Source organism: Gordionus sp. m RMFG-2023, chromosome 1 (assembly GCF_954871325.1).
Source record: "Gordionus sp. m RMFG-2023 chromosome 1, tfGorSpeb1-WG-v2, whole genome shotgun sequence".
NCBI lineage: Eukaryota > Metazoa > Nematomorpha > Gordioida > Chordodea > Parachordodidae > Gordionus > Gordionus sp. m RMFG-2023.
The window spans coordinates 79,843,707-79,861,396 of NC_088775.1; the positions used below are offsets into that span (position 1 = coordinate 79,843,707).

The following is a 17,690-nucleotide window of genomic DNA, read 5'->3' on the forward strand; positions in this document are numbered from 1 at the left end:
TTAAACGGCTCGATTTAAGTCGATTTTTAAAAACGGCTAAATCAATATTTTAGCCAAAAAAATATTGTCTAAGCCTCGAGATTTCGTTAATAGATGTTCAAATCTTTGTGCCACTTATGAACAAAATCTTAAGGCTTGCATAATATTTTTCCTAGTAAAATATTGAGTTAGCCGTTTTTAAAAATTTTTTTGTATCTGAATTAAAAAATATCTTTATAAAATACCCCGCTTCCCTCTAGTGCTCCTTTGGAGCGCTTATTTAGTATTGCAAAGCACGTCTTGGGGGAGAGGCGTGGATGTTTGTTAGATTCTAATTTAGATTGTTACTTTTAAAGGCTAATTAAAGATTATAAATATTTTGATAGATCATTTAATATAAATAAAACTTTTTGAAAAAAAATGATTTTGTATATTTTAGCCAAATATATTACGGAAGCCTGGAGATTGAGCTCATGGATGGCAGAAAGGTTTGGACATCTCAGGGTTGCCATACAAATCATTTAAAAATATCTGTCTTAATCGACTTTATATTCAAAAAGATACAGATACTTAAAAAATATTATATAGTTAATTTAGCTAGTATTAAAAGGATATTTCAAAATTTAATCCGAATTTAAATATTTTATAATGTATGAATGACGTTGGTCATCATATAATATTTGAAACAACTACCATATTTTTTTAATCGCTTTACGTCGATCATATTACAATAATGCAGTAATAGATCAACTGCAGAGGTTATCAAAGCAGTTTTAAGAAAACAATTAGGTATACCTGTTGTACGAGATCGAATAGTATGTTTGATAGCCCTAGTTCATTAAAATTTAAAAGCAAACTACCATAATTTTGAGAAAAATTCCAAAACTAAGAGATATTGAAATGCAATATTTAGAAGAATATTGCCATACAATGTTCCCAGATAAAATACAAGGCGATATCAACTGCTATTATCAGCTACATATATTAAATTTTGTTAAAAAATATCACAAATTTAATTCAAACTGATCTGCATTTAGAATCGTAATATAAATTTAAATATAATATTTAAAAATATATATGAATTTGATAACAACTTTAAAACCGCATTTTTGGTCACTGTTTATCATCCTTACTTTAAAATCGTTGGATTGATGATAAAAAAGAAAAAAAAATACCTTCAGAATTTATTAATAAACGAAGTTTTGTAATATTTAAATTAAAACGAAAAATGTATTATTCAAATTAGAAGAATTACTACAATATTATTTAAGATTGCAGACTATGTATATGATTAAGGAAAAGATAAATAATTTTATATTATACGACTTTTCCAAATTTAGGAAAGTATTTTTCTTAATTTTTATGTTAACTTTAACCCTTTGCTTTTTAAATTTTATGTATTATTTTATAATTATGTAAGAAAGTAGCAGTAAAATTATTTTATTTATTTGTTTATATATATTCTGATTATTAGTTTCAGTTCAGTTTATTTCAATCTATTCTTCAAATTTACCTCAATTTATTTGCTAAACGAAGTTTTAACTATTTTAAAAAATAATATTAAAATTAATATCAGCAAATTCTTCAATTGATGAAGATGATCACTTTTATTTTAAAAACTACCACATCTAATTCAAATAATTCAGTAAATAATATTGAATTAGTGGTCTTAGATTATATGAAAGATGATAAGCGCAGTATAAACATGTTAAATAATTATAAATATATGAAAAAAAATATTAAAATTAAAACAATATTTCCGTCCTCTGCCCTTGTTGAACGATTATTCAGCTTGCTGGTATTATCAGTAGACCAAATCGTAAAAGACGACAAATTGTTAGAAAAATTAATAATATTAAAAAGAAATGATTTATGATGTTGATTTATTGATATTTACTAATTAATTTTTTATTCTGATATTGTTTTTATTATTATAGTATACATTTTTTTTTAAAATATAACTTTATATCGCACTATCTTATATAACAAATTTGTAATTTTCTACAATTTATTTTCATATTTTTTAAAAATTTATATTATAGCATATTTTATTTAAAAAATAAAGCTTGATACATTTTGATTTTGACTATTTAAAGTTTGAACAATTTAATTTTTTTAAACAGCATCTTATTGAAATTTTTCATAATTATCTAGTATCTTAAATACAAAATTTCAAAAAGTATCTGTATCCGAATATTTTTGCACAACCCTGGGACATCTATTAACAAAACTTCAAAGCTTGTGTAATATTATTTTGGTTAAAATCTTAGTGGTTTTAAAAACTAACAGCACACATATATGATATTGCTCATACCAAGTTTCAGAAAAAACCAATCAAACCATCATGCTTCTTTATAAATTCTAAGTCATCCATCCGACCTCATTTTTTTTGGCTACAAGAGTATTTTTCTAAAAAAATGTTTTTACAAAATTTGATATTTATGGAGACGAGTATTTATGAATCCCGTTAAAATAATTTATTAAATCATAAGATAAAAATAATTAATAAATTCATTTAACTCTTTATTAACTTGATAAACAAAATGACAATAAATAATTAGATATAATCATTATTTGAAATAAATAAATAAAATTTTAAAATATTTTAAATTTGGGCATCTTTATCTCAAAATTTGATAAAAATTGTTCAGTATCATAATCTTTGCTCTCTAGTTCAATACGTCGAATAAGTTCGCGTTTATCGTAAGTCTTAATCTATATTGCAAATATCATATTAATATTATTATAGGTGTAATATAGTATAGTGAATAATATTTGTATAGATTGATATATATATATTTTGATGTAACGCGTTGTCTTTCAATATGCATGTTAATAAAGTAGATTACATATATACTACAATAGGTAATATAGCCTTTTTTAATAAAACCTTATTGAAAAATGGGGTTCCTTCATTGTTGATATTCAAGTTGGTAATCATATTAAAAAGATTTGATTCTGATTCGATATCCTTCAATCCTTTTCTAGCAAAGAACTAATAAAATTAAATAAGATTTTTTATAAAATATAAATCAAATTTCAAATATCCAAAATATGATTTAGTGTTCACTTTAATAACTTAGAAAAGTGACATCAAATCGAATTTTAATTTTTTACCATAACGAAATACACCTACATACAAAAATACGAATCTATAATGAAAACATTCGATTCGAAAATTTATTTCCTGAAAATATACCCAAGGAACATATTCGATACTCATAAATAATTTCAAATTTTTAAGAATAATTCGATCGAATAAAGGATAAAAAAAATTATTTGACGAATATTATACTATATTTATTCGTATTTAGAGATCGAACAACTTTGTTATTCGTAAAATACGAATCAAATATCGAATAATTCGAAATATGATGCGATCAAATAGCTGAGTGATCATGTTTTTAGCGTAATTAAATTAAGCTAGGAAATTAGATAAATAATTTTGTTGTTTTAAACCTTCGAAATATTTTCACAGTCGCGGAATAAAAATTCAAGAGCTTTTGGATGTGCGAGCGAAACGGATTGGCCAACATCAATTACAACACATTTACCCTGGTGCCATAAAATATTGTATTCACTCAAATCCGCGTGTACCAAATGGCATAGGTTGAATAACGCTCTCATCATCTTAATGTGTGTTAATATAGAAATATAGTATAATGTAATCACAAATTTTTTTAAGGTAACACAAGATCTGCCTTGATATCATTTTCTTTTTTTGCTCGATACGAATTTTTCCTAAATTTCCTTTCCATAAAAATATTTTTTGATTCATTTAAGGCATAAAAATATGAGTTTCAAAATATTAATGCAACTCGTAGTCGTAATTTATTTTGTCTATTCTTCCATACTAAAGGATTTGTCTAAAACCTCAATTTTGAGGCTTTTTTAAAATAGAAAACGACCAATTCAAAATTTTAGATAAAATAAAATTATCTAAGCCTCAAAATTTCGCACATATATGATAGAAAGGTTTGGACCTCTTTTGACTAAATAATAGAGGTTTAGGTAAACATGATTATTTATATATTTTAAAGTTAAAATCTTGATCTAGCCGTTTATAAAAAAGGGCTTAAATGGAGATTTTTTAATAAACACGTAACAAAATAACATAAGCTTTTTTTTCTTATCTGTTTAGAAAATAATATATACATCAATTTAGGGTTAATTATTATTTTGGGCAGTCACTGGAATTGGTTAAAATTGAGGAAACACTTTCTATCTTTAATATAAAGTAGAGATTTGTCAAGGTCTTTAGTCCATTTTTTTTTAAATTTTCGTTTTTGGGAATCTGGAGGATTTTTAAAAATTTGGTTAATCTTACATAATCTTGGCAATAATTTTGCAAATAGTTTTCAATGGGAAATTGAAAATATGAGAAGCGATTGAATGATAAGATTACCATTTCTGAATTTTTTTTTCAGTAAAAATTTAAGATGTAATAACCTGGACTTAAAATTTATAGGTATTAAAATTCGATTTATTTTAGCTCAGCATAGTTTTTAAAATATAAGAGCCTTATGATTTACATCATTACTGAAGACTTTTAAAGGGGTTCTAGTTATTAAATGTTCTAAGAGTTTCTGGTTTTTAGATTCGATTCAGTTCCGAGGGTTCAGCTTCTGGTTCAAAATTATGAGCATAGATTAGACGGGAGGGGGGTCGTTATTCTCCTTTTATATAGATAAATTATTCAAAAACTAGGGTACATTTAAGGTATTAACTTATACTTCTATGATCTCTCTGTAGGCCATACTCATTTCCTGGGAATCGTAAAGAGCATCTTTAATTTTAGGCGCTGGAATCCCGTTGTGTCCGATGAAAGACATTATAAGCATATGTTTATGGAGCGTTATAACTGCCGGAACATTTATACCCTGGCTTTGCATCCTGGAATCAATAATAAAAAAATAATTCGTGTTAATTAATAAAGAATATTTCATAATATGCAAACTTTCTTAAATTATTGGTTTCCTTTTCGGCCCATCGTTTTATCAGCTTTTTAGGATTAATTTTAACATCTTTGAATTTATAATCGTCAATTATGTATTGTTGTCTATGTTTAAAATCGGTCAGCACCGTCTTGTATATTTTGATGGCACACTCTTTGTTTTCGGAAGCAATGAACGCTCCTTGTTCCGGTAGGTGCGTAATCGAGACATCATCCCCTAAATAGGCATGATATACACAAGCTTCCTTGCCAGAACTTATACAGCCTGTCATCGATGATAATACGGATTGATTGATCAATTTAAACAACATCAAACGCGTTTTCGAGTCGATAGCTAACTCCTTATTATATGTTAAGCAAAAGGAAAAATAAACTTTTTTTATAATAAAATTAACTTTAAATTATTTATGAGGACAGGAAATCTTTTTAACACTATAAATGTTTTGAAATGTCATGAAAATTTCCTTTTCTTCTACATGTTTTTAGCTTAGCAAAAAAATAATATTACAGCGGTTGAAGCATCTTTCTTTTCGTGCAAACGATGTCTTCTTTTTTCTAATTTAGCGCAATTTGCTTTGAGGTTATTATACACATTGTTAGCAAGTTTAATATTCTCTCCATCACAATCTCCGGTGTCTATACTTATAGGGGCTTTCATAAATTTTGTCATGTTCTTGCGCCCACACACATTTGCATCATGTTTTGTTACAATACCTTGGGATTAATAATTATTTTCATTATATTAGTATCTATTATAAAGATTATTCTTCAATTTTCCTTAAAAAAATCATAGGAACAACCATTATATATTAGTTCAATTTGTTAATAGAATATTTTTTCAAAATACAAATTAAATTTATATGGGAATCAAGACCTAACAAAAATTAGTGCTGATACAACACGAAATTATTATTAAAAATAGATAAAATTAAACATAGAGAAGCTTGTTCTAGTTGCAAATTTTATATTTATATAAATTTAATTATTATGAAGGACTATTTTAATAAATACAATGTTTCCTTAAAATCACTTATTTCATTCTAAGTGATAAAAATTGGACTAGAAAATTGACAAAATTTATGCAAATATTGCCAAATACTATAAAATAATCACATAACAATAATTAATTATTATTAGAAATCCAATGTTACATAAATAATAATAAAACTAATTTACAAATTAAGATAGAGGTTTATAATTCATGGTAGAAAAAATTGTTTGATTGTATTTCTATTCACATAATTGAAAATATGCCCATCAACTATATTTTTCAAAATTCATTTTTATATATGTTTAAATCATAAAATAAATTAAGTAAATATTAATATGGAAAGTTTGAGGCAAACATAGGGTTAGTTTATTCTTTTAAAAATGGTTCAAATTAAGCATTCCTGACTTTTTTTATTTTTAAATGTGCGCTAAACAAATTTTTAACTAGGGCACCCTATTTTGGGTTATTTTAAATTTGTACATTAAACAAATATTATTTGATATTTTTATTATTCTTTCGGTAATAAATAAATAATATTTGATATTTTTATTATTCTTTCGGTAATAAATAAATAATCTTTTGTGTAAATCTAAATAGCCTCTCTTTTTAAGGCTGTTTAGAGGAAGCTATATGGATAGCTAAACAGACGACTGTTTAAAAATAAGACTTTTCAAGACAGAACCTTAAACCAATGTTGGTTTGAAAATGTGAATATTTCCCATATATATGGGATAATTTTAAAAATATATGTAATTTTTGTTTTTCTTGTTATTAAAAAGGGCATTAAAAAATTGTAAATGTATACTTTTATAGAAATTTGATTAAGGGCGATTTTGATTAATTTTCTATTAAATAATGGAGAATTTTTTTAAAATTTGATATAAAGAAGCAGTGGCGTAGCTTTGAATTTTCCTTGGGGGGGGGGGGGATCCATACATGTAAAAGCCAGAATAATTTCGCCCACCAGATCCCTCACAGTTAATAGGCCTTCGGTTTTTTTGCCAGACATATGGCCAGGATTATGTTTGAAATCATGCTTATTTTTTACTCTTATATATATTAGAAATATTGTTCATTTTAATTAAGATAACAAAAATTTCGACATTTAATCATTTTTATTAGAACAATATTTCAAATTATTATACTTTATTAACTATTTTATAAGATAAATATAATATAACTTATGTATGAAAAAAAGAGGTAAGATGACAGTCAGTGCTAGGAATATATTTTGTATTATCTAAAGCATATATATATATCTAATTTTATATATTCCTCATATATTTTCTAGCTTTTTAAAAAAACATATAATTATTAGTAACACACATCATATAGATTAAAATTAGGGATGTACCGATATTTTATATCGGATAGGATCGGGCCGATATTTCACCCATTTTAAAATATCGGTTATCGGCAAATATTATAAAATTTTCCGATCCGATAAAAAATGGCTTTTTTAACAAAAATAAAATAAACAATTTTTTAGAAAAAGTTATATCTAAAAAACCATTTATTTTTATAAATAAAATCGAAATCCATTTTTATGTTTAATTTTTTAATAATAATTAGTTAATAAACATTCTGCCATATAGTTATTTTTTTTCGCATTCTGTTTAAAAAAATGTTCAATAATCTTCAGAATCTGCTTTTAGTGATGCTAGTGATATTGGCATTCCCCATCGCCGCAGACTGATCTCTGATAAATTGGAAATTTTGATATTTCGAAAAAGAAATTTTCGATATATTTAATTTAAGTATTAATATCAAATTTCATAATATATTTGTTTATTACTAATTATGTAAATAGATTAATGTTATTATTTATTATATAAATAAGTAATTTATCAATAAAAATATTTTATATACTTTTAGAATTGCAAATGAATTGAATATAAACTATAACTGATCATTATAATATATTTAAATGATTTGCCTAACTATGATCGTAAAGTCATTTGATCGTAAATTTGGTCCACTTTTTTCTGATTGATCTATTTAAACACGGTAAATTAAAATCATTTAAAAACATTATGCTTAATACTGTAGCTGATAATTTAAGACTATTTGTTAAAAGAAGAAATGATTTAATTTGATTTTTTAAAAAAATATTTTTTAGACAACCCAATCAAATACAAATCTAATAAATGTAAGGATATACTCTGCTATAACCTATTTCAATAGATCATACATAGAATAGCTGAGCCTATTTTACCGCTGCAGAAGGAGAGATTGTAAAGGCAGAGGTAAGTTAGTAGGTGGTTTATTTGAAGTGACACAAAATCATCTAACAGCTGAAGGTATATTTAATACTAAACCTATCTAGAATACTTACATTAATTTAGGTAAAGATTCTCAATGTATATCTTGTACAGATCAGAATACTAACATTTAACTAATAAAATAATTATTTTTGAATAATCAAGCTAATACAACCCAACAAATACAACCACAAGAAATACAACCAATTACCAGAAATAACTTTTATCCTTCAGTTTCAAGTAACAAAAATATTAGTATAAGTTAATATCATATTTTTAGATATATTAACAAATGAAGCCAATACACAACATTTCCCATTTAACCACACTAACATTCAACCTGCTTTTACAAGTAGATTACATATATTTTTTTAAATCATATTTTAATATAATTCAAGACTTTTCTGAATTAATAATGTAGAAATCTTATTAGAATTACAAAATTCCAAAAGTGAAAATTCAAGTAAATAAATTATATTATTACTTTTACATAATTTGATTATAAATATATTTTGACACTGTAATTTTTAGATATACAATATATTTCCAACATCAAAAGGGAATTTGTGCCTGTATCATGATGGATATTTATACATAAAAGATTATAGAAAAAATGATACCACATATTATAACAGAAAATACAAATTTATAAATAAAATCAAATCCTATGACTCTATCAATTAATTTTATTTATAAGTTAGATTAAAAAATTGCATAAGTGAATTCTTATATATTAAGAAATAACATAAGTTATATTGAGAAAATGCATAAGAAATATTCTTAATCATTTAATCTTAAGTAATCATAAGTTATATTGAGAAAATGCATAAGAAATATTCTTAATCATTAAAATTAATCTTAAGTAATCATATATATAAAGTTCAGTTATATTAAAAAATTGTATTTCAAATTAGCTAATTAAATTTTATTAATAGGTATAAATTAAAACAATGTCTGATATATTCAAATTGCTTGCATCTGATATAAGAATTGCATAAAATCTGATATAAGAATTGCATATAATCTAATATAAGAATTGCATATAATCTGATATAAGAATTGCATATAATCTGATATAAGAATTGCATATAATCTGATATAAGAATTGCATATAATCTGATATAAGAATTGCATATAATCTGATATAAGAATTGCATATAATCTGATATAAGAATTGCTTGATTGAAATAATTATCTTAAATATTGTTAAGAAATTGATTAGAAGTATCTGATATATTTATGAATAGAAAATTACCTGGATAAAAAATGTCTTGGAATTATCTAATATATTAAATAAATGCATAATTGAATAATTACGAGCATAACAGAATAATTACGTGCTTATAAATTCATATGAATGAAAAAATCGTCCATTTTGACCGAAAATGGACCATTTTACGATCAAAATCTTACAATCAAAGGAGGCCCTCCCATTTAAATGACATATGTTATGATATAGTAAAATTATAGATGTTATACTAATAAAAAGTATAATACAAATTAAAACCATTGGTATCTTTGTAGAATACAAAATTAGATATGATATCAGATCGGTTATTGGCCGATATCAATTTAATATCTAGAATATCGGGCGGATCAGATCGACCTCCAAAAAGTGGTATCGGTACACCCCTAATTAAAATTATTTTTATTGCAAACATAATCAGTATGATATTATATATGATTTTAAATATATAATAATTTTATGTAAGCTATTGTAAATTTTTTTTATAAATTTTATGGTTTATTTTAAAAAATTTAATATATGTTTAAAAAAAAGGTACATATTTTATATTAAAGTTAATCCTAAGTGGCCCTTTAGCTGTTTCCTCTATGACTTCACATGGAGTGGGATTAATATCTGTATATATTTAAAAGAACTAAATCATTAGTTTTAGCCTGGTGCTCTTAAGTAGCTTTTAAATGTAGGTATAGTACAAAATTATTACTCATTAGTGCATGTAGTTATAGGAATGATGGCTAATATTATTAAATGTGATTTAGAAATAATTTTTAAGTTTAAAGTATGTTAAAAATTTTCATGTGTCAATAGGGTTGCTGGGATGCTCTGTAATACCAAGCTTTGGTGTCTGATTTTAGCTATTCATATCTTCCAATAATTTGGATTCATAAAAAATAGTTATTGTTTAATGCTTATCATAATATTATTGGCAATAACTAACAGCTTAAATGGAAGAGGTAACATTCGTTTTCTATATTCCAACCAAAGTTATCCTTATATTGCCAACAATCCACAGGCTGTTTTGATGGAATTCCACCATAGTTATCTTATAATTCATGATGTTGCTTGAAATAGGTCTAGTAAAAAATATCATGTATGTCAGAATTACTGGTCATTTTTTGTTTTGGAAAAGATCTAATTAAAATATAATTCATCTTATATATGGATTATTGGAAGAGGTAACATTAGTTTCCCATGCCAAACCCTAATAAGGTTGTCATGGTATGATCAACAATACTAAAGGACTGTTATAATAAATATCTTATAATTCAATCAGGAGCAGCATCCAAACTCTAATAAGGTTGTCATGGTATGATCAACAATACTAAAGGACTGTTCTAATAAATATCTTATAATTCAATCAGGAGCAGCATAGATAGCACAATTTTCTTCCCTAATATATAGACATAGAAAAACAAGTAGATATTCTTTATGTGTTTTTTTGTACCCACTCTTAGTGTTGTTAAACAACTCAATTTGAGTTGATTTTAAAAAAGGCTAACACAATATTTTAGCCATAAAAATATTGCACAAGCCTGAAGATTTTGATAATAGATGTCCAAACCTTTGTTCCATCTATGACCAAAATCTTCAGGCTTGCCTAATTTTTTTCTGGCTAAAATATTGAGTTAGCTGTTTTTTAAAATCGGCTCAAATCGAGCCATTTAACAGCATTACCTACTCTTGACAATTTTTAGGATAAGACAAATAGCTCTAGAATTGTCAAGATCTAATTTCATATGATTTTGGCTTAATTCTATCTAAAATTGATTTAACCTTGGTTTAATTAATGCCAAAATTGTATGATTTTGAAGCAGAGTATTCTTTTTATAATCTAAAATAACCAGTGCATGGTAACATTTTATAATAAAAAAAACATTTAAAAAATTAGGTCAAACAGAAAGAAAGAAAGAATCTTTTCTTACTCAAGTTTGTCACTTTAAGGCAAAGTGTAGGATGACCATTTCCTGTATATAACCTATGTCACCCCTGTTTAAAGAACATCAAACAATTTGTTGTACCAATTATTATATTATTCATAAATTATTTATCATACAAATAAAAATTACAAATGAAATATGGGTCTTTAAGACCCATTAGCAATATAAGACTAAATTAGGATAACTGTGTGTAAATTAGGAAAGTTCAATATATAATAAATTTTTAACCCTAACATTTTAAATAATGATTTAAAAAGAATAATTATTAATTTTAATATGGACTCATATAGTGATACCTTTTTTTTCATTAATGTCAAAAATATCTTCATCTTCATAGAGATCTTCCTCATTAAGAAAATTAGATCTTTCCATTTTATCTTCCTGTTTCCATATGCTTGGGCCAAAATATTTATAATTGTCAAGTGATATTTGAACTGATAAAAATATATTATAAAATAAACATAATTTCATTACCTTTTGCACCTTTGTTTAAATTTTTTTCTTTAATATTTAAAATTTTATCATATTCTAAATCATATTCATATTGAAGAGTTTGGGCTAATATTAAATCATTATTTGTGTCAAGTATCTCAAATTCGTTCATAATTGGGGAATTCCACCTATAAACATGATCAAAAAATTCACCAATTATTTTATCTTATCTAGCACGTTGGTTATAGACCTGCCCAAAATGAGCAAGACTATGTTAATTTGGGTATTTACTTGAAATTCCTCAATTTTAGATATATTTAACTTTAGCTATAATATAGTTTAATTACAAAAATACTTTTAATATATTATTTTTGTATGACAAGAAAATAGTAACGAGTAATGCGTTAGTTTTTTTGAATAGCGAGTAACACGCTCTATTTTTAGAAGGTAAAGAATAATGGTTATGCGTTCCTTTTTTAATGCGTTCTTTTTTGAAGTGGTAACGTTTACTATTCTCCTTAAGTGAAATAACCTCTAATCTATCTTTATCATTTAATAATAAAATCAGGGCGTCGCTAGCCTTTACAATTTTAGGGGGCTCAACTAAAAAAATTTATAGGGGGCTTCCCCATACCCCCAATTTTTGATACTTTCTTAAAATTTACTGTCTCAACAATTATTCTGAATTTCATATTTTGCCATTTATTATATTATGCATAATAAACTAGCATATAAATAATTAAAACAATATAAGACATTTCTAAAAATAATATTTTTTACAGTAAAATATAATTTCGATTCCTGATATAAAAAAAATTGCGTCTTACAAGTGATAAAAATGTTAATTAATTCATACATATGCCTCAAGATAATGATATTAAAAACTTCATGATATAAAATAATTCTTAGCACCTTACATCGACAAAAGGCAAGAAACTAATATAACTCTCTGTTACCATTTTTAGACAATGTTTTATAGAATGGACTAATAAGGAAAAATTTACCTAACCAAATCAACAATTCTTGAAGAAGAGAATATAAACGACCAATCCAAATCATAAAACTTTAAGGTGGTTAGAGCTTCCTCTTAGAATGTGATGAAAGCTAGAAAAATAATCGAGAAAAAAATTGTGGATATTAAATTTCTAAAAGATTATTTTCCATTTTTTAACGATATATAAACGACTACACAGCAGTTGATCATTATTGCTTATTAAATATGCAATCATATGCTCTCAGCAGCTGTAGTAATAATCTTAAATCACATAGCAACACAAATAATAGATGCTAGTTAATTTGCAGTCATAGTTATGACACTCACGATATTAACTCATATCAGAATTTATTATGTTAGATAAATTGATAAAACAAAAACACTCAAAATCTTTAGAAGAAATTATGCAAATATATTGAAGCCTTAAGTCAGGGGCGTCGCTAGCCTTTATAATTTCAGGGGGCTCAATTAAAAAAAAATTATAGGGGGCTCCGCCTCCATGCCCCCAATTTGCGGTCCTCCGGCCCGCTTTTGCCCGACCTTCGGCCGGGTTTTAGATTAATATATTATACTTTTTTAAAATTTGTTAACTATGAACAATTATTCTGAATTTCATATTTTGTCATTTATTATATTATACATACAAAATAAACTTGCATATAAATAATTAAAACAATACAAGACATTTCTAAACAAAAAATTTTTTTTAATACAAAATCTATTTATTACAGTATAAAATATTTTCGATTGCTGATATAAAAAAATTTTTGCGTCTAAAGAATTGCAAGTGATAAAAAAATTAATTCTTACATTATGCCTTAATTGATAATTTATACAATTGTGTTTCTGACATTTTATTCAATAGGAAATATGTGTATGGATAAATGTATATATATAATATTAGGAGGTTTATCGTACATAATTATTATACTCATCATACATTATAAAACATATAAAATATCCATCTATATAATTAATAGTAACTGACAAATATAACGCATATATTACAATAAATTACTCCTTTACTTCATTTCCCCTACCGCTATCGCTATTTGTCAAAAAAAGTAGCTCGCTATTAGCTACTATCTTTTAAAAGTAACTTTAGCTATTTTTTAAGCTACTTTTTTTAAAAAAAATTTACAAACAAATTTTATATTTTTTGCTTATAATGATATTATATAGTAAATATATAAAAATCAACATTTATAAATATTAAAATTGTTATAGTTTGTACTTAATCTTTTAGGTTTTGAACATTAGAAGTTTAGTTAACATCATTATTATTATTAATTTGGTTCTCTATTCAAATTTATATTTCAAATATTAGATTATAATTTTAATTATTATTATTACGATTAATTTTGTTCGCCATGCAAATTTATATTTCGTATATTAAATTATAATTTTAGTTAGCATTATTATTATTAATTTTTATTCGCCATGCAAATTTATAATTTTGAATTTTTATGAAAAAGGATTTTTAATGGTTAGCAAAAAATATATAAATAGCCAAGAAAAATAATTATAATTTACCGATGATATTTTGATTATTAATTTTATAAAAGAATTGACCGATGATATTTTGATTATTAATTTTATAAAAGAATTGACCGATGATATTTTGATTATTAATTTTATAAAAGAATTTACAGACGATATTTTGATTATTATTTGGATTTGATAGAAGTTGAATAAAGAGTAAAAGTAGGGAATTAGTATTAGAAATTATTAATAATTATATATTTATTTATTTATTATTAGTTCCATAGATATTCAGTCTCTCCCACTAGCCTCAGCAATATAAATATCAATCCCATATTGGTACAGTGGTGCCTTACAGCGTTGATCCAGGCTTTAGAAGATCAAAAGTCTGATCAAAAGTCAGTCTAATTATACATTGGAACAAGGTAAAAAAAATAATAAAAAAAATATATATAAATTTTTGATAATTTCGGTTCTCTTATTGATGTTATATAAATTTTGGATCTTGGTATTGGTTTTATTCGTATGTTTATATTTATTTAATTGTTTAAGATTAGTTAAAATTATTTTAATCAAGTGGTTATTGAGTACACTTTAATGTATATTACGCAAATAAATTTATTAAGTTTAATACTTGAAAATATAAGTATAATTATATTTTTGTTGCTAATTTTAAGTTTCACGTTAGGTTTAATTATAGGAAGAAATACGACTTACGTTAAGATAGAGATTAAAGAGTTAGAAAATATTAAGAATATATTAAGAGAGGAAGATAAGAAAAGAAATATAAACAACTTCATACGAACGGATAATTACAGACAGATAAGTTGCTATAGCTGTGGTCAGCCAGGCCATATGTCGCGTGATTGTGATTTAACAAAAGATTTGAAATGCGCGAGATGTGGCAGGAATGGCCATTTAGCTATAAGATGTATGTTAAACAATATAATTGTGAGATGTAATATTTGTGGCCAGGATGGACACACTCAAGAAAAATGTAACAAATGACTAAGAAAGAAATATTTTGATAATGAATTTAATAATTTTTTTAATGTTGATAATTTAGTAGAAAATAAGAATAAATATTTTAATTTTAATAATAAATTTGGTAATAATAGTTCAGGTAAAATTAAGCATTTTAATTTTAATGATAGATTAGATAATTATAATAATTTTGTTAATGTTAATAATTGTAGTAAAAATAAGTATTTTAATTTTAATAATGATAATGTTGATAATGCTAGTGCAAGTAAGAATAATTATTGTAATAAGAACGATAAATTTTGCGATTAACGTTGATAATTATTCAAGCGATATTAATAGAAGTGATATAAAAATAAAAAGTAGAGATTTTGAAATATATAGAATTAAAAAGGCAACTAGTGTAGACGTACTAAAGATGGAATTAGAGAATTTTTTAATGAAAAATAGATGCCTAGAGTAAAGATAAACATGGAGGAAGCAGAAATTTGTTTTTTATTAGATATAGGAGCAGAAATTAGTTTGATAAGTATAAAGGATTTTATGAGATTTTGGCCAGAGAAAGAATTTGTTACAAAAAAGATAAGAGCCAAACAATTGGATGGTAGCATGGTGAAAATTTTAGGGTATTATAGGGTAAGGTTACCAGGAGTTAATAAAAGTATAAATTTGTGGATAACTACGTTGAAGATTGAACCGATTTTAGGATGGTATGATATTAGAACGTTAGGTCCAGTTTATAATTGGTGGAAATTTTTCGATACTATCCCTGTAAGTAATGATGAAAATAGTGAAATGATAGATTTCGATAGATTTAAGTTACCTATTATAGAGGATAAACAAGAATTAGTTCTCGATATAGAAATCGAACAACAGAATTTATTGATAATAGTGAAATAATAAGGAGTGATTTCGATAGATTTAAGTTACCTATTATAGAGGATAAACAAGAATTAGTTCTCGATAAACCTAGAAATCGAACACCAGAATTTTTGATTAAATATAGAGTCAAAGACAATAAGATGTCAAGAGATATAAATTCTTTAGAGGTAACACCAGTCGAAAGCAACAAACAGATAATTAAGAAGACAGTAGAACAGGAAGAGATTATCGAAAATAAATATAGCCATGAAATAAGTATGATTTTGGATCAGTACTTGGAGGTTTTTAAAGAAGAATTAGGGACTCTTAGAGATTTTGAAGTAGAACGATTAGAACAAGGTTATCGACCTAAATATTGCAGCACAAGAAGATTGCCGTTTTCGTGGATAGAAGATATAAATAAGGAATTAGACAAATGGTTAAAAGAAGGAATTATAAAACCAATAGTGCATAGTGTATGGGCAACACCATTAGTTCCCATAAGAAAACCAGACAACAGTTTAAGACTGTGTATAGACTATAGAGTATCAGTTAACCCGTGGGTAATAAACGAAAGATATCCATTACCTAGAATAGAACAATTGTTGGCTAATTTAAGAGGAGCAACAATTTTTTCAAAAATAGATTTTTCGAATGCTTACTTGCAAATAAAGGTAAGTGAGAGAACAAGTAAGATATTAACGATCACAACGCATAGAGGATTATTTGCTTTTTGTCGTTTACCATTTGGTTTGAAAGTATCGGCTCCAATATTTCAAAGAACAATGGCGGAGTTATTTCAAGGAATAAAGGGAATAATGTATTATTTAGACGATGTTTTGATATCTGGTAGAACAGAAGAAGAGCACAATGCTAGGTTAGTTAAAGTGTTAGATATTATATTAGAAAATGGTTTAAAAGTTAATATAAAGAAGAGTGTTTTTGGAGCAAGAAAAATAAAATATTTAGGACATATTATAAATGGAAATGAAATTACTCCAATTGCAAAGAATATAGATAAGATAATGAGAATGAGAGCCCCAAATAATAAAACTGAAGTACAGGCGTTTTTAGGAGCAACGAATTATTATCATCGGTTTGTTCAAAATTTTGCAGAAATCGCCTCACCGTTGTATGATTTATTAAAGAAAAATAAAAGGTTTGAATGGGGAGAAGCACAGGAGAAAAGTTTCGAAAAATTGAAAATAAAGATGGTAGAGAAACCGATTTTAGATTGTTTTAATGAGAAATTAGATATGATATTAGCTGTTGATGCATCTAATGAAGTTATAGGAGGAGTTTTGTTACAGATAACCGATAACGTTGAGAAACCGATTTTATTTTTATCTAGACGGTTTAGTAGCACTGAGAAAAATTACTCCACGATCGAGAGAGAGGCTCTGGCTGTGAGATTCGGACTGGAAAAGTGCAAAGAATATCTGATAGGAAGAAGGTTTGTCGTATATACAGATCATAAGCCTTTGGTAGATTTATTCAAAAAAGAAAATAAGGAGCTTATGATGTCACCCAGGTTACAAAAATGGTTAATTTTAGTTGGTAATTTCGATTTTG

The 17,690-nt window shown here is 25.4% G+C and overlaps 1 protein-coding gene and 1 long non-coding RNA gene across 2 annotated transcripts; one reads left to right on the top strand and one right to left on the bottom strand.

Moving 5' to 3' along the window:
• Positions 1 to 2,509: 2,509 nt before the first annotated feature.
• On the bottom strand, positions 2,510 to 12,007 carry LOC135931161 (serine/threonine-protein kinase RIO3-like). The gene is made up of 8 exons (XM_065468072.1): positions 11,843 to 12,007; positions 11,665 to 11,802; positions 5,442 to 5,647; positions 4,937 to 5,274; positions 4,713 to 4,872; positions 3,439 to 3,609; positions 2,870 to 2,974; positions 2,510 to 2,694 (listed from the first exon to the last, which is right to left on the bottom strand). Exons 1-8 carry the CDS (start codon positions 11,970 to 11,972, stop codon positions 2,575 to 2,577), a joined length of 1,368 nt encoding a protein of 455 aa, XP_065324144.1. The 5' UTR covers positions 11,973 to 12,007; the 3' UTR covers positions 2,510 to 2,574.
• Positions 7,893 to 8,392, top strand: LOC135931162 (uncharacterized). Its single transcript, XR_010572961.1, has 3 exons — positions 7,893 to 7,931; positions 8,044 to 8,224; positions 8,270 to 8,392. It is a non-coding gene; the product is annotated as an uncharacterized LOC135931162 (long non-coding RNA).
• Positions 12,008 to 17,690: the final 5,683 nt, after the last annotated feature.

What these genes read in the sequence shown, in the direction of transcription:
- LOC135931161 (XM_065468072.1), bottom strand. Translation starts at nt 11,972, where the DNA reads ATGAACGAATTTGAGATACTTGACACAAATAATGATTTAATATTAGCC. An exon ending in TGACATTAATGAAAAAAAAG is followed by an intron (nt 5,648 to 11,664) that starts GTATCACTATAT and finishes ATTAATCCCAAG; the next exon opens with GTATTGTAACAAAACATGAT. An exon ending in CCTACAGAGAGATCATAGAA is followed by an intron (nt 3,610 to 4,712) that starts GTATAAGTTAAT and finishes ACACACATTAAG; the next exon opens with ATGATGAGAGCGTTATTCAA.